This window comes from Thermobia domestica, chromosome 10, assembly GCF_964235325.1.
Source record: "Thermobia domestica chromosome 10, izTheDome1.hap1.1, whole genome shotgun sequence".
Taxonomy (NCBI): domain Eukaryota; kingdom Metazoa; phylum Arthropoda; class Insecta; order Zygentoma; family Lepismatidae; genus Thermobia; species Thermobia domestica.
In genome coordinates this window covers 71,079,841-71,107,795 of record NC_137463.1, presented here as the reverse complement: position 1 = coordinate 71,107,795, position 27,955 = coordinate 71,079,841, and the positions used below count along the sequence as shown (strand labels likewise).

Here is a 27,955-nt window from a genome sequence, read left to right as displayed (position 1 = left end):
CCTAGGGCGAAGAATCCCCGGGGGGCCCTTAGCCAGTTGCATGGCAAATCTCAAAAGTTAAAGTGTTGATGACATAGTGTTAGAACTAGAAGGTAAAAACTTTTTTTTTGGGGGGGGGGGAGATAGAACCCAGACTATGATAGGTACGTCATGTGTTTACTGTAACTTTTCAAAATATAAAAATAATAGCTTAACTTGTTTTTGTCATTCAAAAAACCGGAATGGCCCAGGCCCCCTGGCCTCGGGCTAGATCCGCCACTGCGACGACAGACCGTCAAAATTTCAAGAAAATATATAATTCTTTTGGATTTAAATTGTGTCTTTGCTTACAAATGGCTATATTACAGAGAGCTGTTAAACATAACCAATATATCAGGTACTACAGGTATAATCAAAAATAATAGGAGTAGTACTTGACTTTTAAAAAATACTTTTAAATCTTTTTGTTTTTGCTTATGCCTTGAGTTTTGTAAACTCATTTTTGATATTTCTTCCTAGGTTACTTCTGAGTGCTATATTGTATGAAGTTAGAAACTCAACAATGGCTAATAATAAATAGCCTCTGTAAAAATATATTGTATTTCCAGCGCTGTTTGAAGGCATTACGATAGTTTGGATTACGCAGATCCACGTCTTCCGTGAGACGTGCTAGGAAGCAACTCCAAACGTCAACGAATAACCAACAATCTAACAAAATGAGACGTTTACCGACTGGAAACTCAGAACAGATCATGGATAGATGTAGACTGAGAACCACTAACGCATATAGGAAAATAATTACATAGATTTTTTTAAAAATGAAGAGAGTGGAGGATATTATCATGAAAATAAAAATGCATTACAGCAGACTGACATAGGTCGATCATATTGCAAGAAGAAGATGATAGCTGGATAAAAGCAATCCTTAACTAGGTATTAAAGAACAAGGAGGGATCTAAGAAACGTCCTTGTACAATTTGGTATGACGAAATCAAGAACAACTGGAGTAAAATGGTAAAGAATTGAATTGGCCATTATTAAACGGGGATATGTTCCATTTTAAATACATTGCACATATCCCCTTTACAATGACAGGTTCAGTTGCCAAAGATAGATGATACTAGACAAGAGCTCGAGAGTATATCCAGCAGTGTATGCTAAATATAATTTGTTTTCAGAATTTACACGAGATGTTTTAAGTCTTTCTATATCTGTCAATTCATCTTTGATAAAAATCAGTTATTAAGAACTATTGTTATTTTGATTGGGTAATTCTTTACAATACTTAACGTTTCCTATTTTATAGGGTGAATAGGTTAATTAGTTGGTTTGCAGTTCTTTGAAAGTAAATTTATATATTAATGTGGGATTCGAACCACATGAGCTCCTAGTAGGGATCGAACCCAGTCTCCAGCACTAACTATTTAACCAGGGAGAGGTTCTGTAAGAAAAATGCGAATTCCGAAACGATTATGTCAATAATATTCAATATAACATCATATTACAAATGTTCCTTTCCTAGCAAGCAGAACTGGCACTCGTGATTTTTTTTTTTTTTTTTTTTTTGAGACACACAACTAAGGAAATGCAGGTTATGAAAACTGAGAAAATAATACGCCAAGATTTTGACAATGATATTGCTCAAGAAATATAGGAAGGTGTACATTGTACAAAATTTCGATTATTTTGTTATAATTTCCCTATTAGGTTTGGTAGCACTTTTTTATTAATCTCATACCGGGTTCTCCTGACAGTCGAATACACTGCTAAACTTGGAAGCTTCCTTGGAGTAGAAAAACATGTGTTGATGACGTCACAGAGCACTTCCCTGATGGATACAGCAGTAGAGTCATTTCATATTTCGACAGAGGGGGAGAGCAAGCTTGTCCACATTTTTTAAATAGTAGTATGTTATTATACATTTTATTAAAAAGCAAGCGTTTCTTAAACTCACAGCAATCGCAAATGACGCCGCTGCGACACTGATTTACAAAAATACTACAGGATAAATCAAGGCCGTAATTTATGGGGGCAGGGAGGGCAACTGTCTCCCAGAGAAGCTCTCCACCGTTCGAGGGGGACCCATTTTAAGACAAAATTTTCTTATTCCATTTTCGATACGAACATGAAATTATGAATGAAGCATCAAACAGGTTTACTACATTACATAAACAAAACAGCACACAAAAGGTAAATAAAACAAAAATGAGTCGTGGGCCCATTTCAGTAAAAAAATGTCTACTATTAGGGATCCTACAAATAATATTTATTCCTATGGCTTTCAGATTTGTCAATATTGTCCCTTTAATTAATATATGTATTGAACGGTCCCAGGAGCGTAACTAACGACCCCGCAGACCTTGCCGTGCAAGAGGGCTCACAGGCTCCGGGGGGGGGGGGGTCATAAAGAGTAAGAGAAAAATGGAACGAGGGGGCCCAAGAATTAAAAAAAAAAAACTTTTTTCTAGGGGGATCAAATACGCGTATTAATACTTGCTCCTCCAGAAAAAATCTAAGTTACCGCGCTGGAATACATAGAAGGGCAGTGGGACCAGTGAAGCCATATCTAGCATCTTGGTGCTAGATCTAGCATAATCTACATGCATTTAGCATCTAGCATCTTGACTTTAGCATTTTGGCCAAATCTAGCATAATTTCATTTTACCCTCTGTTAAACAGAAAAAGAACGAAAATTTAGATGGTTCAAGGACGTCTGGAATTATTCTTTTTAGTTGAAGCGATGGTTGGAGCAATGAAATCAGTCAGTATTTCTGCGGTTGTAATTTTTTGTTGAATTCAGAGCAAACGCAAATGTTCAAAAATAGCAAACGTGACTCTGCAAAACATATTTACTTACCCATAATTTTATTACTGCCAACTGACACCTGAATGTGTGGTTATCTGGGATGTTTCTGCTCCTTTCAATTTACAACTTGAGAGGATAGGGATTTGAGCGTCAGGGGACAACTGGTAATTACACTAAAAGAAATGCTTCAGGGCTGTGTCGGAAGCAGCATGTTGTGTATATATTTCTTAAAATGTTATCCATTCATAAAATATAAATTCGACCATCCTCCCCTATAACGTGCCATTTATCAAAATTCCTGACAGCGTCATATTAGATTTGTACATGAATACAGTTAATACACTTTATTAAAATAATGAAGATAAGTAGGGGCGGGTCTTTAAAATTAGTTAGGAAATATAATTTGAAAATCTGGCATAATTTACAAAAAATCTAGCATAATTCAGACCCATGTTTGGCATCATCGCGAGTCTCGAGTGTGGCAACCCTGAGTGGGACTCACTAATACACTGGACATTGTATGTGGAAATAATGGGAATATTTTTCTTCATCTTGCATGCGTTGGTGCCCTGGAGATGGGCTACATATAGAACTGTAATCGGCTTCAACATTAGGGATTTTCTAAGCTTCAGAATTTTATTGAATGACACATATGTTGTCCATATATATATATATATATATATATATATATATATATATATATATATATATATATATATATATATATATATATTAAAGAAAAGCAAGAGTATAACTAAAGCACGGGGCCTTGGGCGACCCTCCGGCTGCCACTGCTTAAAACATAAAGTAAGAGTGAATGTAAAAGCGTTTGTAACTACACAGTTTCGTATTTAGAAAATCCCAATTTCTCTTCTATAATAAAAGGGAATGAAACAAAAAATAAATAAACAAATGTAACGTACAAGCAATTATTGCTGAACAGGTGGAGTATTTAAATAAAACCCACCATACATAACATGTTGATAGAGAGAGTAGCGTTAAAAAAAAAAAAAAAAAACTTCTGTACGTAACAAATGTTTCAGGTAAAATCAATTTTATCTTCAAAAATATCCATGAGCTGTGTTTTCAACGTTCGTGTATTTTTGAAAATGAAAGAATGAACGTAATTTTTTAAAAATAAAAGTTTTGCAGAACCCGGCTCATATGTTTACATTTAATTGTTCTCTTAATTAACTGGGCGCCTGGTTTATTTTATTCCGTATATAAACGACGAATATTATTGCTTCATGAAATATACTATCATTTTCTTTTTAATTTGCATACAATAGAAGTTTTTTCTCTTGCTTCGCTCTGAAATTGCATTTAAACACGTGGATAACGTTAAAGAGAGAAAGAGAGAAAGCGAGAGAACAGAATGATATACCACCATTTTGTAGACACGTGTTTAAAAGTATTAGAAAACAATATTTGTGTGTTGAATTAAACAGAATAGCGATTTTCAACCAACACCTCGCACATTTTTTTTTTGTGTGTGTAACTATATCATCATACAGCAATGAATGAACCAAATAACCCTGTTTCTTACGGTGTTAACTAAAGTGTTAAGGTTTCGAAAGTTGCATTTTCGGTTCTAAACAATATAGTTGCTAATGCTAGGTAACGGTAGCATAGATCGTAATACCATTTATATTTATTTTAAAATAATACGTTTTCTTTCTTACCTTCTTTAGTTTGGTTAAACATTTTCAAACTTGTTTTTCCTTGTTGTCACTTGATTTTTCTTGTCTTTACGTGTTTTTAGTTAATTTTCCTTGCTTAGTTGATTTTACTTGATTTTCACTTGTTAGATTTCCAAAGTGTCGGAAGTATTATAGAACGGGTTTGTCCCGTTCGTTTGTTGACAGGTATCAGAGCAAAATATAGTAGGGAATATAGAGATATGGTTTTCCGCAATTAATTCAGCGTCCTAAATATAGGTTCCATTTTCTTCGTTAACTATCTATTCAAACCGGAAGTGGTTTAAATTAGTCTCATTAGCCACTAATGAGTATCATCAATCATGTTGCACTCAATCAATCGTGAACTGAGTATCAGGAAAGAAAATCGTTGAATCGTTGTAGAGATGGCTGGTATTTACTACATAAAGTAGTCGGGAAGAAACTAAGGTCACTTGAAGAAATATGTAACCAATATAATAATTATTTGATGCTTACACTTGGTAACAGAATAGCGATAGTCTTTGATGAGTACGATTCTGTTACAAGTAAAGACTGGGGACTGGGGGGGGGGGGGCGTGCATAGAGAATATAATAATGATTTTTTAATAAAACAAAAACAAATATTAAAACTGCCTTGTGGTATTCTTAACATCACGCTAATTATTGTACTTAAATACACATTAAAATACAAATTACCACACATACTTCCAATTTCCTATTTAAAGGGTTTTACTTCCTGGCACTACGACTGATCGTAAGGAAGAAATTGCATACTGTATTTAAGAACTACGGAAGGTGCCATATTTGAATGCAATTTTTAACACCTTACGATACTTGAATTCATGGGAAGTAATTACAGTAGGACGTCGATAATCCGAACGTGATACCTAGAAGCTTTTTACATTTTGTCTTAGCGCTAGCGATAAACAAACAATAGGGTTGTCCATCGGTGTTGTGTAAAGTCAGTGTTTTTACAAAAGCTCATTCATATGTAATTGTTTGTCATACATGTTTTATTTTTATTTTCCCTTAGGCCTATAAGTGTGAGTTACAAAAACAGTGTAATTTAGTGTACGAGCAGGTTCTTCAGAAACATTAAATGTAAGTAGCCTTACGTATGGTATTGTAATTACTGTATGTATTATATAACCACTATATCGGTAAAAGAACATGCCATTTTCTTGGTCACTGTCGAAAATTCGAACAATTTCAACATCCGAAATACCTATGGTCGCAATTAGTTCGGATTTTCGACTTCTTACTGTGTAGTGTGTAACAATCAGATTGCTCTAACTTATTCAACTGGAAGTAATGATGTATAATTTAGACGGACCTTCTCACCAGTTTAAGAGAAATTGGTAATTTTTAATTAATTTGTTTCATTTTTTATTCTGAACGTTGCTACTGAATTGCAATTTCCAGAAGATCAGATTCAGAAACACAGAAAACTTTTTTTTTTGACGCTTAAAACTAAAATAAATTAGAAAGTTTCTTTCTTACTGTTAATTTGAAGCGTTCCAGTGTCTGAAATATTAACTCGCACAGACGAACCAGTGACTGGCGCTCCATCTTTGTACCACGTAATAACAGGCTGAGGACTTCCAGTAGCTTGGCACGGTAGAACGGCTACAGATTTGATGGGAAGAGTTTGATTGACTGGACCCAACTGGATTACTGGAGGCGGTGAATCCTCAACCGATGTCACTTTGAAGAACAAACGTTGAGTCACTGAGCCTGCCTCGCTGACAGCAGAACACACCAGATGACCTGGAATAATAATGTGCATAATGATTGTCGATCAAGAATGCTCACGAGTTTGAATTCCTACAAAATTAGGAGGAATTGTGTTATACCACCAATGGTGGATCTTGAAGAAAGTAATATCAAACTAAACACTAAACTCTGTTCGGCCTAAGCTCTAAACTGCGATGAACAAAGCCACGTGAAAATAAATCTCCCTGATTTGCTGTTGACCTACCGACGCTTGTACTCCTCCGCAAAGGAAGGATTTGATTATTACTTTTACTATGAAGCTCCATATAAAACTGCTATATTATTATAAATGACAAAAATATAATACGGATTATTTAATAATACTGCAATCGAGTGTGGTTAATGAAACAATAGAAATAAACACTAAGCAAGCGCAGTAATTATAGCGCCAATTCAACTGTGGACGCGTGTTCTGCTTTTAAGCCTGAAAGACGACTGGCATGAATCTTGGTTCCGTGAGTGTTGTAGTGAAACACTAACAAGATAAACTTTTACTCACTAAGCAACAATTGTTTACCAGCGAAATTCAAATAATTTTGTTTTAATCTTTCGAGTTTCCCCCCCCCTTCTTTTCTGCTGTTACTGTAAGTATCTGGACAACACGAGACAGTATTGTCAAAATATGGGATGGCCAAAATTTTCCAGAATCTGGATTCCGGAAATTTTGTTTTCCGGAATCGGAAAATTTACTTTCCGGAATTCGGAAAAATTCCGGATTTCAGAAAAATTCCTGAATTCAGAAAAATTCCGGAATTCGGAAAAATCCGGATTTCGGAAAAATTCCGGAATTCAGAAAAAAATCCGACATTCGGAAAAATCCCTAATTTTTCCGAAATCCGGAATTTTTTCGATTTTACTTTCCGGATTCCGGAACTGGCCATCCCTAATCAAAATGCACTTGTATAATTTTCTCCTCCTTTTCGCGAGTGGGAGTGATACATCACTAACCAATCGTATTTGTGACAAGCGGAAGGATACATATATTTTTTTTATCGGAGTTTAGAGCTTACGCTGAACAGGGAATAGGTAAGGTTACTATACCTTGTGGCAATAAAATTTAAATGTTTATGAAGTGAGTTCCCTCAAGATTTATCATTGCATAATATTAGTACATACGAGGAGTCATCGAAAAGTAAGGTTACAAAGCATGCAGTGACACCTGTATATATTATTTCACACAACCAATACAGCTAACAAATAGTACATACATTAGGTTATTTTTCGATATCGTTTCCATATCGGTTGAGGCACTTATCGCACTGTGAGATGAGTTTGAAGATCCACTCCTGGTGAAAATCCTGTCCTTGTGTGTTCAGTCACGTTGTCACGAAGTATTTCACCTCCTCGTCTGAAGCGAAGCGACGGCCTCCTAGTTGCTCCTTCAAGTGCGAAAAGAAATTAAAGTCTCTTGGAGCTAGGTCCGAGTTGTAGGGAGGGTGATCGAATATGTCCCAGCGAAACTGCTTCAACAGTGCGGTAATGTTTTCTCTACTAGCCACAAACGTTCGACACCATTCTGCGACATGGTGACGAGACATTACAGTCTCTCAGTAAATCTCTACCAGCTGCCGGTGAATTTCAGGCGCGGTTACATGTTTCGTTCACAGAAATCGAAGAACTGAGCGGACTTCTTCGCGAGACCAGTCTTCCAAACTAGTCGCCATTTTGTTTACCTACAACTAGCGCCGTAGGTGGCAGGTGGTTGAAACTTTTCACAGTTGCCAACTCCATGTATTAAAATTACCTCACACTCCTCATTCCTCTATAACAGCCGGAACTACAGAAATATCGACCTTGTAACCTTAGTTTCTGATACTTCCTCGTACAATTGAAAATAATGTAAAAGTGAGTGGGAGCAGCTCTTTATAAAATGAAGGTTTTTAACAGTGTTAAGAGACCACGATAATTTACAATATAATCGTAATTATCTTAAGGTGGGAGTACTGTTCTAGGGAGGAGCGTCATTTCAGGGTGAGAGGATGGGGGAGCAAGAGAGGTAAAGTGCAAATCTTTTTTTTTTTTTTACCAATATAACTATTTTCACTAAGAAGTTTTTCATTATTACTATACCATTGATTAGTATACAGAGTGGCGCAAAAGTAAGTTTCCGCATACACAGAATTCAAGTTTAATTGCAGTAAAGAATAAAGAGCAACCTATGCCTCAACCGTCGAGAAAAGAATAACAAATATATTGGTGCCACTATATATATTCATTAATATAGTGGCATTAAGGATGGGATCGACAGAGGTTAAAGAGCCACAATGAGTCATGAGGTCAATGGGCTCTGTGAGATTGAGGTTCAAAGGACATCTAGAAGCATGATATTAAGGTTAAGGTGGATCACCCACCACCCGGAAGTCAGTACATATTTTAGCTCGTTCCCTTAACTAGTGCGCAATGAAACGTTACATATAAATATAGTACTATAAGATAGAGTATTGTTTCAGCTACTGCACAAGACACTGATTCATTACCTTGCATCAGTAAACACTCGACACTATCTGGAAATGCCGCACTATTCAAGCAGCCTTTAGCATAGCACCGAGAACACCTAGTGATCCACCTTAAGTGAGTTAGAACAATCAGAAATGGTGTTAAGTAGGGTAAGGAATTTGGATAGCACACCGCATCTGCTAAACTGTGTGACCCTTTTTAAGAAGTGAAGCGAATTCCCTAACCTTTTATTTTATTTTTATTTTTTTATTTTTTGACAGGACCAAATATTTAATACGTAGTTATACCTGTGTCATTCTTTTGGCTATCTTCGACACGGAGTGTTCCCTCTGTCGAGACAGAATATCTTCCATGCGTGGTGCCAGGAAACATTAAAACGTGGCTTCCTTCTCGTGTCCAAAAGAGTGATGGCTTCGGATTACCAGTGGCTGCGCACTCTAAAGATGCTGTTTTATGCAATTCAACCACCTTATCGGAAGGTTTTGTAGCTAAACTTGGAGGTGCTGTAAAAAAAAAAAACAAAAGAACATTGTGTTTGTTTAAAATGCACTAACATACTACGTAACCATCTGCAAAAACTTGTCAGAAACTAAACTTACTTATTTATGGTTGAAACTTGTCCAAGTACTTTCAATCCCATTTAAATCGGGTATTTAATCTCAAAGACCTTCCCTTAAGGCCAGAACTTTCTAATTTTTTAACGTTAATCTAGCTAATACTCTTTATTCTTCTCCATATTTATAATGTTAACAGTCTCTAGGCTTCGAAACTTTGCCTAATGAGAAGCAAAATTGGGATTCTGTTATGTCCCACTTTCATCAATTATAGCTCTCATTATAAGTAAGCATTAATTGTGTATTTTTCAATTAAAATTACACGAAACAATTTCCGATGAATATACATATTAAACAGTTTTCAGTTTACCAATTTCTAAAGGATAGATTGCGGGTTCGATTCTTGTTTTGTTACAAACTAACCATCAGAAAATTCTAAACATTCTGAGACTTTGTTACCTTTCATATTTTACGTTTTCTTGCGACACCCTATACTCAAAATTAAAAATAAATGATTTGTTAAACTATAAGTTTTAATATATTACTAGCTGAACCTGTGCTCTCTACAAAGCGCATCATTCACATATGAGTATGAATCTCCTTGTCATTACTCACATCTGTTCATGTACCTTTACAGACACAAGTGAAAAACGACTTGATAAAAAAAAATCGGCAAGCTGCACCATAAAGGAGAAATCTTTTCGATTATTTTTTCAATATCTCGCACAGTTTGCAAAATTTGAACCTTCTTCCGGTTGGAGTTTCTAATTCGTGTATGATCAGTGTTTTCTTTCTTCTTGCATGCAGTATGTAATAAGCAAATACATTACATATACAATTTATTGTAATATCAGTGATATATATGGTGTTCATTGGGCTAAGCAATCCAAACAATAAGATTCATCTTAGCGTTAGACAGGAGAAATGGTTATCCTTCGTTTTCCATTATCATTTGGCCATGAAACCAACACCTGAGTGATATACAACCCCTGTGCACAACAGTGTTGTGTTGGGATGTATATCTCGTAGGATATGATGCTTTACTTTTTAAAAATTTCAATACTTCAAGTGTATCCTTAAAAAAGAAATAAAGGCCATGTTTTTTTTTTAAATATTCCGTTAGAATTGGACAATATACAAAATTTGGAATCGAACAGTGAAAACCACACGTTTCTAGCACTCACTGTGGTTTTCGAGATCTCATTGCCGAAAGGATTACAGACAAACACACAAACTTTTCTTTGGAGACAAACATATAAACGTAGCATTTTAATATACAGATATTAGTATAAATTAGAGTAAGACTGATATGCAATAGATAGGTATGTAATAAGATAACTATATAAAATAGATAGGCGTGTATCCGAGGTAAATGATGTTTGTAACTCACATGAAAGAAATGCGTCTCCCAAACACATGTTGAAAATTTTGGTAAGTTTTTTTTTTCCTTTTACTTTACAGTCGCAAGGGCGCCGTTGTTAGATTCAGTTGGAGTTTAGCGAACCTTTTCGCCAGCGAGGCTATATGAAGCATGGACCCACAGCTGAACGTGTAATCCGAACATGAGCTTCAACTTGGAATCGATTTCTAGTCTCCCGTGCCTAAGTCGCATCTTCTAACGAGGCAGCTCTCGCAGGGAATTACAACTAATTACATTTTTATTATTCCATTGATTTGATCATAATTACGAGTAAAATGCATTGCCAGTAATATTTGTCTATTTTGTCGTTTATTTTTCTACACGTATTATTAGCCCATAATGTATACCAAAAGCAAGAATTTTAACCACTGAGCCATAAAATAGTGGCTTCCATTATTTAATATATAGTATGTTGTATACAAGCTAATTGAACTGTGCAGAGATTTACTGTTAAACGATGATTCAATACTTATATTTATGCAGCACACTCATTAATTATGCTATTTTCCAAGCAAAGCTAAAAGTGGGTCCAACGCTTCATATCAGCTGAGCCTTCGTAAGCGAAAGTATGACTTATTTATCATAATACTTACAATGAACTGTAAGAGTTGCGGATGCCATAATGGTACCGACAGCATTATCAGCTTCACAACTATATGTTCCATCATCACTCGGTGTTACTTTCTCGATGCGAAGACTCCGATCCTCCAGGATATGAACTCGACCCAATGGCATGTTTCCTCCTTGTCGCCTCCATAAGACATCTGGAATAGGGTCGCCACCAACTTTACATTGGAACTCTACGTCTTCGTTGATCAAAGCCACTACATCCTTTGGTTGTCGTATGAAGAAAGGTTTCACTAGAAATACATGGTAGCGAAATTCCATTAGACATAGAAATCATATATTAGAAATATATGAAAGAAATATTCCATTAAATCTTCAGTTAACTTATCTACTAGAAATACGTAGTAAAGAGATTCCATTAGATCTACTAGAAATACGGTGTATATGGTAGTAGGAAGATTCCATTATTTAAAATCAGCTATCATATATAAAAATACATGATAGATGATTCCATTAAATTAAATCCTCTGTTACTTATTAGAAATACATGGTAGGAAGATTCCATTAGATTAAATCCTTTATTACCTATTAGAAGTACATGATTGGAAGATTCCATTAGATAATCATCATCATCATAGGTATTCTGCCTTTATTGGCAGGTCACTTGCCGCAGTTGAGAAGCTTCCATGCTCCACGGTCCTCCGCTAACCTTTTCGTCTTCGCGTATGATCTTTCTGTTTTAATATCATCCATTAATTGTAGTCTCCTTCGCCCCCTCCCTCTCTTTCCCGCCACCATACCCTCTAGGACGTCCCTCATGATACAATCTCTTCTTAGGCAATGTCCCAACCAGTTTTTCTTCCTCTTCCTAATAATATCTAAAAGTGTTCTTTTCTCACCCACCACTTCTAACACTCTCTCATTCGTTTTCCGCTCGACCCAACTAATTCTTTCCATTCTTCTCCACACCCACATTTCGAAGGCTTCCAGTCGACTTTCGTCACCTTTACGTAATGCCCACGTTTCCGCCTCAGACAGTACAACACTCCACACGAAGCATTTTATGAGTCTTTTTCTCAACTCTTTGTTCAAGGTCCCACAAAACAGACTTTTCTTTCTTTTAAAGGCTTCTTTCGCAATTCCTATCCTTGCTTTTATTTCACGTTCGCATTTTATGTCATTACTAAGAATACTACCCAGGTATCGAAAACTATTCACTTGTTCTATTTTCTCCCCTCCTACTTTTATATTTGACACAGACCCCTTCGTTCCAATCACCATGGCTTTTGTCTTTCTAACATTTATTTTCATCCCATTAGATAAAATTCTCTATTATTTATTAGAAATCTTGGTTGGAAGATTCCATTAGATAAAATAATCCATCTACTATAAATACGTGATAGGAAGACTCCAGTAGTTAAAATCTTCTATTTTTACTATGAGCACACGGTAGGGTGATTCCATTAGATAAAATCGTCTATTATCTACAAGAATAACTTGATAAGAATATTCCATTAAATAAAATAATCTATTGTCTGCTAAAAAATAAATAATAGGAAAATTCCATTAGGTAAAATCAGCTATTACTTATCTACTAGAAACATATGGTAGGAAAATTCTATAATAAAATTATTATCTGTTTAATATACTATACTATACTATACCGCAGCTTGTTTCCAAATTGTTGAAAGTATTTTTTCTGTGCTAAATATGAATGATGTGAGAATATTTTCTGTTTGTTAAGAAGAGGTTAATAAGACGTTGGGAAGTAAAAGAAGACTGTATCTATTCACATCTGAGAGTGTTCGTAAAAGGGAGAGTTCTGTCTTATAATAATATTAGATTGGTTTGAATGAAATATCCGATTTTGACGACTGCTGGGAAATTTATCTCATCAACACAACACAGGGATGGACTAAGGTCACGCGTATAACGTAATAAACTCTGTACATGTCCAGCAACAGGCTGAAGTTTCTGGAGAGTAAGGAGGTAGTGTGATGTTGAACAGAATCGTATGAAAGTGCACCACGGAGAGTACATGATTGCCAGCTATTTTTCATTACGTATAGATTCTACACAGTGAACCACAAAATTAACCCCTTCAGTGCGTAATTTTCAGATGCGAACCGCTGTAAAAAGTGTAGTTTTTTTTAGAACTTTGGAATTTGTTACCTTTTAATAACTTTCGAACCTCTCAAGCAATCACAATGAAATTTTCGGCATTATGATCTTTGTTGCTTCTAATTAGCTACTATAACTTGTCATTGTCGTATTTATGGTTATCATCATCATCATCATCATATGGTTAGGTTACACAAAATTTGGGAATGCCTCAACAGATCATGCCCAATTTTTCTGTGTGGTCTCTTGGGGTTCCTAGGTGAGCGCAAACTCGCTAAATATTCTCGGGAATAACCATACTCATACTATGGGCAAGTATATTCGCCATACGCAATGCAAAATAGCCAAAGCAAAATGATAGTGTATATATACGCCATCCGCACAGCAGGTGCGTTTTGAGGACACGAGTTAACTCGCCACCCACACTGAAGGGGTTAACAAGCAGTGCATTTGGACCAGGAATTGCGGAAGACCATTTGTCGTTAGCTGTCAACTTTCGTTAAGTGACATATCATTGCAAAATAAGACTCACAAACACCGACGAACATCATGTTCAAGTGAGCTCCTCAGAAGCAGCATTGAAGCAGAATCTCGGAAATGTGTTTGTGCCATTGTAGACGAGCTAGACATACACCACACCACTGTCGTTTGCTGGCTTTATACAATCGTTAAGGTAAAAAGGTAAGACTCATGGATAGCACGTGAGTTGATGTCTTCCCGTCCTGCCTAACGGTCCTCCAGCACTTTGTAGAAAATATTTCAAATGACCTTACCTTTAGGTAGAACGGAAATTCCCGTTTTGCCTAATCTTTGGAGACGGGAAATTCTGTGCAAAAGGATTTTCTTCCAGGGACTTTTTCTTTAGTAATTGTAACATTCTGTAAGAAGAATAACTATTACTTCAAGTTTCATCATTTTTTTTAGTTCTCGGAAAAATGACTGGATACAGTTCTGTTATTAGCAGTGTTATTCCTATCTACTTTAGTAAAAATGATTTTCTTTTAATACATGCAGAGAAATGGAAAATTGGTTGAATCAGTTACAAGAAATATGTTTTTTGATATTGTAACAGAAACAAACATAAAACAAACTTAATTCGATCTAATATCAAGTCATTTCATAACAAAATTTTATTCAGTTTTCCAGTACATGCTAGGGCTTACAGTACGTAAAAGATGCTACAGTTTACATTCTCAAGACATGTTTGACCATACATTAAACAAATAACGCAAGAGAATGCATAAGATGGTCCTTATTCCCGATTATCTGACCTTTTGACTTGATTGGAACTCTACATAAATCATACAAGTGTTTCAATATGTGGTATTGATATTTTGTATAACAGCTATTTACACTGGTACTATAAATATGAAAATAGAAGTATGTATGATACTATTGTACATAGTATTGAATTATATATAGAAGACAATTCAGCTGATAAGGTGATGCCGAAAAAGGAGTTGTGATATAGAAGACTAACATGTAACATTTCCCAAGTGTAACGTTCCGATTTTGGCAGGTAGATACTACACATTAAATAAACAATTACGTGTTTTATTTTATTTTCTGCGGAAAAACGGTTTAAGGGGGCAAAAGTCCCACCCAAAATTTTGAAACTTGACAAGAAAGGCAAGGCAAGAAGAAGTGGACCGAAGTGAATGAAATTGTGCACAGATATTGTAGAGGTAAAATGAGGGAACACGTGTTTCGTATTTTCCTAGAAAAAATAAAACAGTTGGGCATGGACCCCTTTAAACCTTTGATCACGAAATATCAAAAGTGCTACTAACAGTATGACAGAAGTGCCTGCAAAGAAACTTTGTGTAGGGATAATACACTAAAAATAAACGAATACGTTTATTTTAATTTTCTGTGGAAAAACGGTTTTAGGGGCAAAAGCATCTACTCAAAAGTTTAAAAGTTGACGAAGGAAAGGCAAGAATAAGTGGACCGAAGTCAATAAAATTGTGCATAGATATTGTAGACGTAAGATGAGGAAATACGTGTTTCGTACTTTCCTGAAAAAAGAACACGGAGAGAAGCGTTGGGTGGTCTAAAATGTTATCTGTAATTCTACACATTATTGAAATAACATTATGTTTTTTTTTAAATACTGTAAACCAAATAAAACACATAAGACTGTTATAGTAAGTATATATTTCACATTTTGATCTTTGCTTTAAATAAATCTTGATCAGCGTTTCAGAATTAAAATAAATATTTATATAACTTCGAATAAATGCAGATAACATTTTAGAATATATGACAATTGAAGAAAAAAATAATCATATAATAATCATATAAGGTGTGCACTGGTACGTCAAATATACTCCTATAATTCCGTCCCTTGGATTTTCTACTTCTCGTCAGAATTTTCCTTGGAGTTTGACCACTTGGGCTTTATCCCCATCCTCGTCACTACAGCCATTATATATCTACATGAGTTCCAATCTGCGTAAAAGCACGCTAGGAGTCAAGCATTTTGGTGCTGCATTTCCCTAAAAAAATTCTCCCCGCATTAAAATTCTCTGTCTCCAAAGATTAGATAGAACGGGAATTCCCGTTCTGCCTAAAATAAGATCATTGAAAATATTTTCTACAAAGTGCTGGACGGGCTTTAGGCAGAACGGGAATAAATCCGTTACTTGATATTAGCCGCCAAGAATTGCCGTAGGGGCGATGGTGTCTCAATAGTAGAGTTTTTACTTCTGGTACATAGGGTCCTTGTTCCATCTCAACTCTCGCCAAGTCGGCTTTATGGTGGACAAACACTGTGTACGTAGGATCTTATTCCAGGATCTTATTGGTAGCTATGAGGAAGCATGCGAAAGATGAACATTTCAGTTAATTATAAAAGTAACCAAGAAAATTCTGTCTCTTTTTCACCCACCACCTTCGAACATCGATATGACACCTAAGACGTATCTGGAAGATCAAAAATAGTCCCTATTAGCATCGACACCTTCTGCCAACGTTCTGGAAATCCATGGATTCCATCGCGGTAGAACTTCGTGTTCCCTGAAGCCAAGAAGGTATCAAGTGCATTTTGCACCTTTACTAGGGATTTGAACTGGCGTCCTCTAAGGTGATTCCCCAAGGAATGGGACAGGTGATAATCTAACAGTACAATGTCCGGGAAGTATGGCGGATGTAATAGTTTTTCCCATAGTGTGGTGTAGAATGATGTTCCGGGTCATCCTACCCATGTGGGACTTAGCATTGAACTGTAACAGGAGGACCCCTTTGCGATTCAGAAGTTTGGTGGCTCCAGAGTTTTGAGTTTTATTGAACACTGCTCAACTGCTGATAGTACACAGTTGCATTGATGCTCTGACCAGCTGGTTGCAGTTCCCGATGCGCGATACCGCGAGAAGTCTATTGAACACACATGAGGACCTTCGGATGCAGTGTTGGTTTCGGCTGTTTTGGAACCGGTTCATGGGATGCTAACCAATGATGATGGCGTGGAGCTTCATACAGGTCCTACTTCTTATCACATGTCAACACCCTGTCCAGAAATGGCTACTTCCTCAGACGAGGCAGCAAAGAAACAGGTGTCTGCTTGCGTTGCCTTCTGGCTCGGAGTCAAGTCATGTGGGATCCATCGACGCAACTTGTAGTGATTCCCAAGTTGATGGAGGTGCTGCCAAATGGTTTCTCAACACACATTGAACTGTAGTCCTTGTTCCTCACATGTCTGGCCACTGTTCGCCTCATTTGCTACCTGAAGATCTTAATTTTGCACATGTGTTGATCTTCCGACATGTGGTGCGTCTTCAAGTGTTTCATCACCGTTCTTAAACTTATTAAACCACCACTACACTGTCCGCGTAGTCACGACACCATCACCAAAGGCCTGGCACATCTTCCGCCCCGCTGCAGCGGCGTTTGACCCCAATTTTAACTCGTACAGCATACACTCCTTTATGACTCTTTGTGTAGGTCCCATGTTCACTTTGCCGTTACGCAAGCCGACGGTGAAACTGAACTGCCACCACCACACAGTATGTTGGCTATACCCACATCAACAACTGACCTTCGTCTTATCTCCATTCGCATTCAACTCACGGTGTGAGGGCCAATTATTAAACACAGACCTCCACAAAAGACGACAGAACTTTTTGGTTACCTTTATAGAAGCGACTTTTCGACATTATAAATGTCGACCAGACTTCTAGGTTTTATTGAGAAGAAATTTCTCTCTTTTGTACTTGTTGCTAAGTTAAGTTGAAAATCTGAAGCTGTGAATACTTATCTTATATAATCTATCTACCCTTATTAAACTACAGTACTACTTGCTCTTGGGAGAAAGGGACACTTATTCGAGAGCTACTTACAACATAATCTTACAAGGTTAGAAGAATGTGAAGTTGCATAGTTTGATAATAGAGTTTGTACTTACGATGCACACGAAGTAAGGCAACAGCTGACTCCCTAACTCCAACTGTGTTCTTGGCTATGCACTGATATCTTCCATCATCACTTTGCCTTACGTCTTGGATTACTAAATTCCCTCCATCAACAATTTTTAAACTAAAAAAGAGAAGAAGAAAAACTTTCATATATACTGCAGATATCAAGGATCACAGCGTCTTATTCAGATTTTCTTTCATTTCCCAATAATAATTTCTAATTTTAAACTGTGATTTTTTTTTTCACTTTCTTAAACTATTTTTCAAAATGTGTATTGAAGAAATCACCAACTTAAATCTCGTATTAAGTACATTTAGATAACATTACTTAGTAAAATTAAACTGTCGATGTTGACGATCTCTTTCCATATGTATTCAAAATCTACAATACTAATATATATATATATATATATATATATATATATATAAGCACATGTCAATACAATACGTGTTATTGATTACAAACAATGAAGCAGACGAGAAGTCAATACGGAAGACACGAAATCAAGACGGCGGAGCCCGAGAAGGAACGAACCACCAAGAGGCCTTCTATAAAAGCGCAGCCTGAGGAGGACCTGGCATCAGTCGACCAACTGATTAACTAACCAAAACCTGATCCGAGGTCGCATTAGACTAGGGATCCTCACCACAACCAAAACCTCACGAAGCTGCCTTGGGCTGAGGGGATTTTCCTTCAAGACTCACCAAAACCTTGCAGGTGCCTTGGAGACTGCTTTGAGACAAGGGACACTGTGCAAAACGCCAATCTCCTTCTGGTCAATAAGAAGAAAAGACACTATTTATCTTTGTAAATCAGACATTGTATTTAGGAATTTTTATAATAAATTGGTGAAGGGGAAAAGACTCGCCCGGACTGTTATTTTGTCTCTACCTAACGGACAACATTGATTCTCTGACTAGCTTTGCTACAGATCCCGTGTTCAGCGGACCGAAAGCGCTGTTTCAAATCTCTTTTGCCGTCTGTCTGTAATGTAGATTAACGCCTGAACCTAAGTAGGAATCACCTCCTGAAATTTATTTATCCACATACAGTATGTGTGTTGAGTTCCAATTGTCAGGAGTCCATTTTGGATTCCAAGTTGGCAACCCTGTATCTCTAAACCGAAGCTGAAATCAAGAAACTACAAGAGGACTTTTTCTCTTGTTTTGATCTCAAGAATCACGTGCCGAAGTTTGTAACGGACCTTTCCTTACACCTTGTTTATGTATGTATGTCTCTCTCTCTCTCTCTCTCTCTCTCTCTCTCTCTCTCTCTCTCTCTCTCTATATATATATATATATATATATATATATATATATATATATATATATATGTGTGTGTGTGTGTGTGTGTGTATGTATGTATATATAAGCTCAGAAATGAGTCATATGTCAAGCTATTGATCACATCCAGTGAAGAAAACGACATGCTTAAAGTTGAATTCTCATGTGTGATTTTTGAAGAAATCGAATTTTATTTATGGCGTTACAAGTTTGTTGTTCGTTGCGAGTCATAATAATTGATATAAAAGTTCTTATTCTGCCGAATCAGATTATTTATTTGTTTGTGTGCTGTATATGGAAAAAATGAATTGATAAGATAGTAAATTGTATCTTTTGTTGTTTGTCTTGAGTTGATTTTGAGCTTAATGTCCCTTTCAGGAGCGAGGTTATATGAGACGGGACCTCCTAATTAACGTGGAATCCGAAACACATGAGGTCCTGTCGGGAATCGAACGCGGATCTCTCATAACAAAGGCGCGCAGCCTCACGGCTTAGCCACGAAGGAACTGAAGTTGCTTGTCTTCTAATGATCACATACATAATCCTAATAATGACTCTCGCATACTCCTAACAGTGGCACACATCGTAAATTTGTTCTTAAGCTCACGTAACGAACTAAGGAAAATAGAACACAATATTAAAAAAGGACCAGTTTAATCATTAGTAAAGTTTACTTTGAACATGTAGTGAAAAATATTATTTGCATTTTTTATTTTTGCAGTATAATTTGAGAAAATGGATATATTTTTAATTTTGTTCTCTGATTTCTGTAATATTTTGAGAACATCGATATTAAAAAAACTTGTTCTTTGTTTTCTACAATATTTTGAGAAAATAAATATTATTTTAAATTTTTATTCTTTGATTTCTGCAATGTTTTGAGAAAATCTATATTTTTACAAAAATAGTTTTTGATTTCTGCAATATTTTGAAAAAATCGAGTTTTAAAATTTTTATTTTTGATTTTTTTCAATATTTAGAGTAAATCGATTTTTAAATTTTTATTCTTTGATTTTTGCAATATTTTGAGTAAACCGATATTTTTAAATTTTTATTTTCGGAGTTCAGTCATAATTTAAGACCATGGATATTTTAATTTTTTTAATTCTTTGATTTCTGCAATATTTTGGGAAAATCGATATTTTAAAAAAAAATTTCTTTGGTCTTTGGATATTTTAAGAAAATTGATATAGTTTTAAATTTTTATTCTTTTATTTTTGCAATATTTTTAAAAAAATCGAATTTTTTAAAAGTTTATTCTTTGATTTTTGGAATATTTAGAGTAAATTTATATTTAGATATTCTTTTAATTTTTATTCTCTGATTTCTGTAATATTTTGAGAACATTGATATCTTTGTTTGATTTATGCAGTATTTTGAGAAAATCTATATTTATTTTATTTTTTGCAATATTTTGTGAAAATCAATATTTAGAAAAATATTCTTTAATTTCTGCAATATTTAGAGTAAATTGATTTTTTAATTTTTATTCTTTGATTTCTGCAATACTTTGAAAAAAATCTATATTAAAATTTTCTTTGATTTCCGCAATATTTTGAAAAAATTGATTTTTAAATTTGTATTAATTGATTTTGGGAAAATCAATATTTTGTTTTATTCTTCGATCTCTACATTTCTTGAGAAAACCGAATTTTTAAATTTTAATTCTTTGATTTCAACAATATTTTGAAAAATAGAACTTTTAAATTTTTATTGTTTGATTTCTCCAACATTTTGAAAAGTTCGATTTTTTTTAAAAAAATATCTGCTTTGATTTCTAAAATATTTTAAGAAAAAGATTTTTTTAAAAAACTTTTTTATTCATTGGTTTCTGCAATACTTAAGGAAAATAGAATATTTTAAGTTTAATTTTTTGATTTTTGCATCATTTAGAGACTATAAACATTTTTACTTCTAAATCTTTAGTTTCTGCAATACTTTGAGAAAACCGTAAAAAAAAACTCATATTAAATTGGTTATTATTTAATTCAAAAAACAATCTTGTAATTATCTACCTTTATCTTTATCACAGATTACTAAATACATACAGTAGAAACGTTTAATAGAAGTAAATCATTTTTGTGTTTTCCCAATTTGATTATCAGCAAATTAGGGGGAAAATATCAATGTTTATTTAATTCAAAAGAAGTAATGTTAATTATTCTTTGTTTGAAACTCCACAGATGAAAGTGATTGAAGAACTGGTGGAATGAAAAAGCGGAAGAAAACTGGAGAACCGCGAGAAAAAATCCACGGACGCGATGTTGCCTATTACAAACTCATGTGGCACAGTAATTTGTGATGGTCTGCAATTTTCCGGAGGTTCTTAATTTCACCAGCCCCTGCACACATTTGCAAGGTCTTAATGCTGCCTCTGACTATTTGTCTACGATGCAGTAAATTTCAAGAAAATCAAATGAATGGCAACCCTAATTCCCAGTAAGTTTAGAAACTTACCGCTTGGAGGCATCCAAGTCAAGAGTTTGTCCATTTTTCCGCCAGAAAACAGTTGGCTCGGGATTTCCTTTAGGTGGGCCACATTCAAGTAACGCTGTTTCTCCTTGCGCTACTCGGATATTCTTTGGTTCTATTCTGAACTCGTCTCTCAGAACTAGAAAGGAGAAAGAGAAGAACAAGTAATTAGACATTAAAGTTCATACGTTAAATCTTCAACGTTACAAGTGCATTTAACACATAAATTAGTATTTGTCCACAAATCTAAGTCACTTGGGCCCATTTATCCCATCTAACGGTCCCACAGAAACTCCTAATCCAATGGGCCCAACCTCATTGAAATCAATGTAAATACAATTAATCTGTTGTAGCGTAGAAACTGGTACTAGATCTTTACATATATATATATATATATATATATATATATATATATATATATATATATATATATATATATAGGTACTTTCTATGGTGGAGAATATGGAATGGAAATAAGATTATTCTTTCTAAAAACAGGCAAGTAACACTAAATTAAACACAGTTTTAAGAGGGGAATATTTCTCGTAAGCCAAGAGAATACTATTCACAAAACTGTTTGTAACCTGATTTCTTCGCGAACCGAAATGTTACTTAAAAGGTAGTCCAAAATGTGAAAATTTTAGGTTACGATCTGAGTTGGGCTTATTCTAAGTTCTACCCTATGTTTGCTATCATTCTTTTTAGAATTTATTCAACTTCAATGTGATAGAGTTACAATTTTAAATTTTTAATTATACCCTTTTTAAAATTACACCAGGGGTAAAAGTGGGTCTGAAAAGGTAGGGGGACGCATGACGTCACATCATCCCCCGTGTCTATCTTTGCCCATTGTAATTTCTTTAGAAAGTGGAGGGACTCCACATATATTTTTTGAAAGCGGGGTAACGATGTCTGCCTGCGTTTTTCCTCACTTTCACCCCTGAATAACACTAAATAAATAAACGAAAAATTGTCTGTAAATAACTAATTTTGCAACAATAATTTTACAGTAAAACTTCATTTATCGGGACTAGCGAACTTTAAACGCAATCCGGATACGGAGAAATATGGATAAATGAAGCAATCATGAAAAAAAAGTTATATTTTGAAATAAAAATATCTTTAAAATTGGTTTGGTTTAATAAACATTTAAACATTCAGGTCTAATGTATGTTGAGCACAATACTAGCTTTACTACAAACAATTGAAACTATATATATATATATATATATATATATATATATATATAGTAAATTAGTACGTACTTACTTCATTTATGGATGTTAGTTATTTTAATATTTTTGATACATACAATTATTATAGGAATTTCAAGAAAATTATGAGAATTATTATTATTATTATGGTGAAATACATTAAGTTTCCATTTCAATAAGTAATTTTTTGTTTTCCTAATTTTGACGTTTTGCGATCTGGGTGACTAAAGTTCGGATAATTGAAGTTTTACTGTACGTATTGTTTCTATTCTTAACAATGGGGAACTCACACATCGGGAGGTTCAGAGTGCTCTTCTATTTGAGTTTGACATGTCATGTTTATAACCAGTAGGCTAATAGAGACGGATAGTTAATGAAATTGAATGATTATGAGAATTAGTGGAATGTGAATGAGGAAGGAAAGGGGGAACTCCGAAAAAAAACCCTACGGATAATGTTGTCCATCACAAACCCACATGATCTGGGATCGAACCAGAAACCCCTCGCTGCAGATGAGGGCTCCACCACACCGAAATAGTGTTGGTTAAGAATAAAAATAGAAATGATTTTTTTAAAAAAACATCATACATAATACTTGCCGAATGAAATACATTAGCAACATGTATTCATGTATACATTAGCAACATGTAGCAATGTTAAAATTTCAAAGAAGCAGCTGGAAAAACTCGATGTGGCTTTTTTTTTTAAAAATCATGGTTTCACTACACCGAGTATTCCAAGGATTTAACATGTCTTGACGAAGTATTAATTGTAAGTAATCCTCTCATCAGGGATACTACAGTTGTAATAGCACTAGTAATAGAACAAAACTAATAATAGTACTACTACCACCAGGAAGAAAAACAAATGAGGAGGGAAGGGGGAAAGCGACGGTTTTTCCGATTATGCCGGCTTGACAATTGACAAATTGGTTGGAAGGGGTTCAGCTGTAGGGCTCCGGAGAGAAATGCTGAATGAGAGATAACATCTAAGCGATTGTCCGTCCAGTTTTTGGACATTTTTAAAACGAAGAGTCACTTTCCATAGTGGTCCTCCCCTGGTTGCGAGATCCAATAAGCAGCGGAGATTAATCAAGGGATTATCAATTAGCTATGGTGGCCGTCCAGAAGGTCGAACGCCACGATGGATCTACCACCAGCGTTGCCCAAGCTCAACATGGAGCAGCATAGTCGGGGGGTGGAGAGGTAAAACCCATCCCCTAATTCTTTTCCCCTCTCCCAACAATCCTCTTTCGTTTCGTGGCGTTTAGCACACACGGATCGCTTTTGCATCTTCCCCAAGATAGATCCGTGTCACAAGCTGAACTGACAGCGTTGAACGAAGATGGATACACCGTGTACATTGGACAGAGCGGAAGACACAAAAATACAACACTCAGGGTAGGGTGAAGGGTTCACCAGAGGAGGGAGGAGGAGTTAGAAGAAAAATAGGCAAGATTGACGACGACAAGACACATCGGAATTAGAAGTATACACGAGGAATTAGACAAGGAATACACGTTTACAAAGATATATGAATAAACATGTTTAAAATCAACAAGATTAACATAAAACACAGCAGATATTGACGTTATATTCGACAAGTTCAATAAAATTTTCAGATAACATATTTCAAAGAAATTAAAACGATAGCTAGCAAAATGCTCGTTCTTTCGACGTGAAAAGAACGATTGATGGAACATTTTTGAAAGATTACATTTTTTAATTTTCTGGTTTCAAACTACTTGATGACAGTGGCGGGTCTAGCCAGGGACCGAGAGCCTTGCCCCTCAGGTTTTTGAGTGACAAAAATAGTTTAAGCTATTATTTATATATTTTTAAAAGTTGATAGTAAACTAATAATATATCTATCATAGTCTGGATTCTAGCTGTACCCCAGGTTTTACCTTCTATATTCGCCACTGCTTAATGAAAGTTTGACTTCACTGGGGTTACATATCAGATCTAAAAAAACGGTCACGTTACGTAAAGCTCATTCTTATCGTCAGCCTTGGGTACATAAGGGAATAATTATACAAAATTTCAAGATTCTATGATCTAATGCGTAGATTCCAAGATCTCGAGACTGGGAAAAAAATCATCAAGTCTCTTTTTCTCATTTTATTGTCTGTTCACTCTAGGATGGAAGATTGTTTACAAACAACAATTGTAGTGCGAGCGTCAAAACCTTGCTTCTCACCCCTACATGGTTAATTCATGGTTGCCAGGCACATGAATCTCCGAACCGAATGTACCTACTTCTGCACAGTCATGGACCAAGTGCTATTACTACATAAATTGCTGCTTTTGAGATGACTGAGATATTAACGTTATGAAAAATTGAGTTAGTTATTATGTAATACAATCTTACATATAATGCACACTCAATTTTGTACAAGTGTTCTTGTTCGAAAGTGTGCGAAAACCTTGTACGCCTGGCAATATTGGAAGATGGCAGTTTGTGTTGTAAACAATAAACAGAGGTAGCGAAGACCGTTAGGTTCGCTGGACAGCGTTGTTTTCATGATAAGGCGACAGAAACATATTGTACTGATTGTAAACAAGGGCTGGGAATTTTGATGCGAGTATAGGTGGAAATATTCTCCCCACATATTGCCTGTTGGTGAAGGTTTGTAATGTTGCAAACTGCTAAGTGTAGAATTTCATACTAATTGAACGAGCTTTGAGAAGGATTAGTATGATGCAATAATTATAAATACTAACAACCATAGACTTAAAGTATTAGGAAATAAACCATGCTGCTGTAAGAAGAATATAATACACATTGAATTAAGTGTTCAAAGTACAATATAAAGCGAATTTTAACATTTAAACATTTTAAAGCTGTACACATTTGCCCTGTTTGGGTGCCCTTAACAGACACTGTGCAACACGAAAAAAGGCATTAAAATAGGTAGATCGAGCGTGGGCATGAACGCGGCTCTGGCCGGTATTCCTTATTAAGGTTTTCCTCAGTCCCACGAGGTGAATGACTAGATAGTAGCTTCTGTAAAGCAGGGGCGGATCCAGGACGGACTTTTTGAGGGCGGTGGGTTTTAATACTGCTACTTAGAGCTATTTTTAAGAGCTCCAAACTCTGGGATTGGGTTTTATTTAAGTATATAAAATGAGAAAGGTTTCTTTCCTGGGGGCAATCGCCCCCCTGGATCCGCCACTGCTGCAAGGCCAGAATTAAGCCAAACACCGAGGCCCCAGAATTGGCGGGAAATATATTCCTTCAGAATATTATGTTGTCAACACTTCCACAAATATTATGGTGGTGGGTTCCGACATCCCTTTTTCGTTTATGTGTGTTTAAATTCATTATGAAGTAAATGTAGAAGTGTTTCTTTCATTCTCTTTCTTTCTTTCTTCTCATCTTTCTCATCCTTGCTCTCCTTTCCCCACCTTCTTAAAATATGAATACTATCCTCCTGTAATATTGTTTCTCTCCACGGCCCAACCGGTTTAAAGAGACCAACCTGATATAGTTAACTATTAGCAGAAGTGTACCAATAAATTCACATTAGAGACAGCGCCGTAACTTATATTTTTTTTCTGGGGGGCAAGCATTAATATGTGTATTTGGGCCTCCTAGAAAAAGTTGTTTTTCTCTTCTTGCCCCCCCTCTTTCTAACTTTTTCTTACTATTTATGCCCCCCGGAGCCTGTCGGCCCTCCCTCACGGCAAGGTCTGCGGGGCCGCTACTTACGCCCTTGGGCATATTCCATACATGACAAATTAATTAAGGGGACAACATTGACAAATCTCAAAGCCATACGAATAAATGTTATTTCTAGGGCCCCTAATAATAGACGTTTCTTACTGAAGTGGGCACAAGGCTCACTTTTGTTTTATTTACCTTTTGTGCGCTGCTTTACGTAATGTAGTGAAACTGTTTAATGCTTCATTTATAATTTCATGTTCGTATTGTATATGGATTAAGAAAATTTCGTCTCCAAATGGGCCCCTTCGAACAGCGGGGAACCTCCCTGGGGGGAAGTTGCCCCTCCCCTGTCCCACACAAGTTACGGTCCTGATTAGAGAAGAAGTAAACTCTTTCGAAAGTTACGCAACTTGCAAATACCAAACCATACTAGTGCTAAAATTGATGAGTTAGTTCCACTGTTACAACTGCTATAAGGGGAAAGTAGGGGAAGGACTGCTAAGATTCGCTGGCCAGGTTTTGTGTCAAAACACAGCGCCAAGCTACAGTGAACGGACAATACATGGGTTACATTTCGCAAAACCTCGACTTATCTGTAGCGCTGGATACAAAGAGATTACCAATACAAACTATCGAAAGTTCTAGGCATAATAGTTTCGTGAATGCCAAAATTTTCAAGCTTACTTCTCCCTCTTCTTTAAGGAGTCACATTTTGTAAAATTCAAAATTATTGCTAACCAAGGGTACATGGGAAATACTCGTACTTTTACAAAATTACAAGATTCTGCACCGAATAATTTCATAGATCTGGTGAGCAGCAAAAAAAATTTCAAGTCCACTTTGCTCCTTATTGATCACATTTCGAAAATCACGTCTTATTGTCCGTTTACTGTAGCTTGGCGCTGTGTTTTGATACAAAAACTGGCTAGCGAATCTTAGCAGTCCTTCCCCTTCCTTCCCCTTATCGCAGTGGTAACAGTGGCACTAACTCATCAACTTTAGCACTAGTAGAGTTTGGTATTTGTAAGTTGCGTAAATTTCGAAACAGTTTACCTCTTCTCTAATCAGGGCCCGTAACTTGTGTGGGGCAGGGGAGGGGCAACTCACCGTTCGAAGAGGCCCATTTTGAGGCAAAATTTTCTTAATCCATATACGATACGAACATGAAATTATAAATGAAGCATCAAACAGTTTCACTACATTACATAAAGCAGCGCACAAAAGGTAAATTAAACAAAAGTGAGTCGTGGGCCCACTTCAGTAAAAAACGTCTACTATTAGGGGCCCTAGAAATAACATTTATTCGTATGGTTTTGAGATTTGTCAATATTGTCCTCTGTCATGTATGGAAGCGGCCCAGGGGCGTAAGTAACGGCCCCGCAAACCTTGCCGTGAGGGAGGGCCACAGGCTCCGGGGGACATAGATAGTAAGAGAAAGATAGAAAAGGGGGGCCTTAGAATGAGAAAAAACTTTTTCTAGGAGGCCCAAATACACGTATTAATGCTTGCCCCCCAGAAAAAAAATCTAAGTTACGGCGCTTTCTCTAATGT

The 27,955-nt window shown here is 35.9% G+C and overlaps 1 protein-coding gene across 1 annotated transcript in view; it reads right to left on the bottom strand.

Moving 5' to 3' along the window:
- LOC145662487 (protein sax-3-like) overlaps positions 1-27,955 on the bottom strand; it is a 609,885-nt gene that overhangs the window by 68,286 nt on the left and 513,644 nt on the right. Inside the window, exons 3-7 of the mRNA XM_081728103.1 lie at positions 21,510-21,663; positions 17,759-17,889; positions 11,262-11,528; positions 8,982-9,197; positions 5,965-6,231 (exon numbers count right to left, since the gene is read on the bottom strand). Of these exons, the coding sequence (XP_081584229.1) occupies positions 5,965-6,231; positions 8,982-9,197; positions 11,262-11,528; positions 17,759-17,889; positions 21,510-21,663 (1,035 nt within the window). The remainder of the gene's footprint in view (positions 1-5,964; positions 6,232-8,981; positions 9,198-11,261; positions 11,529-17,758; positions 17,890-21,509; positions 21,664-27,955) is intronic.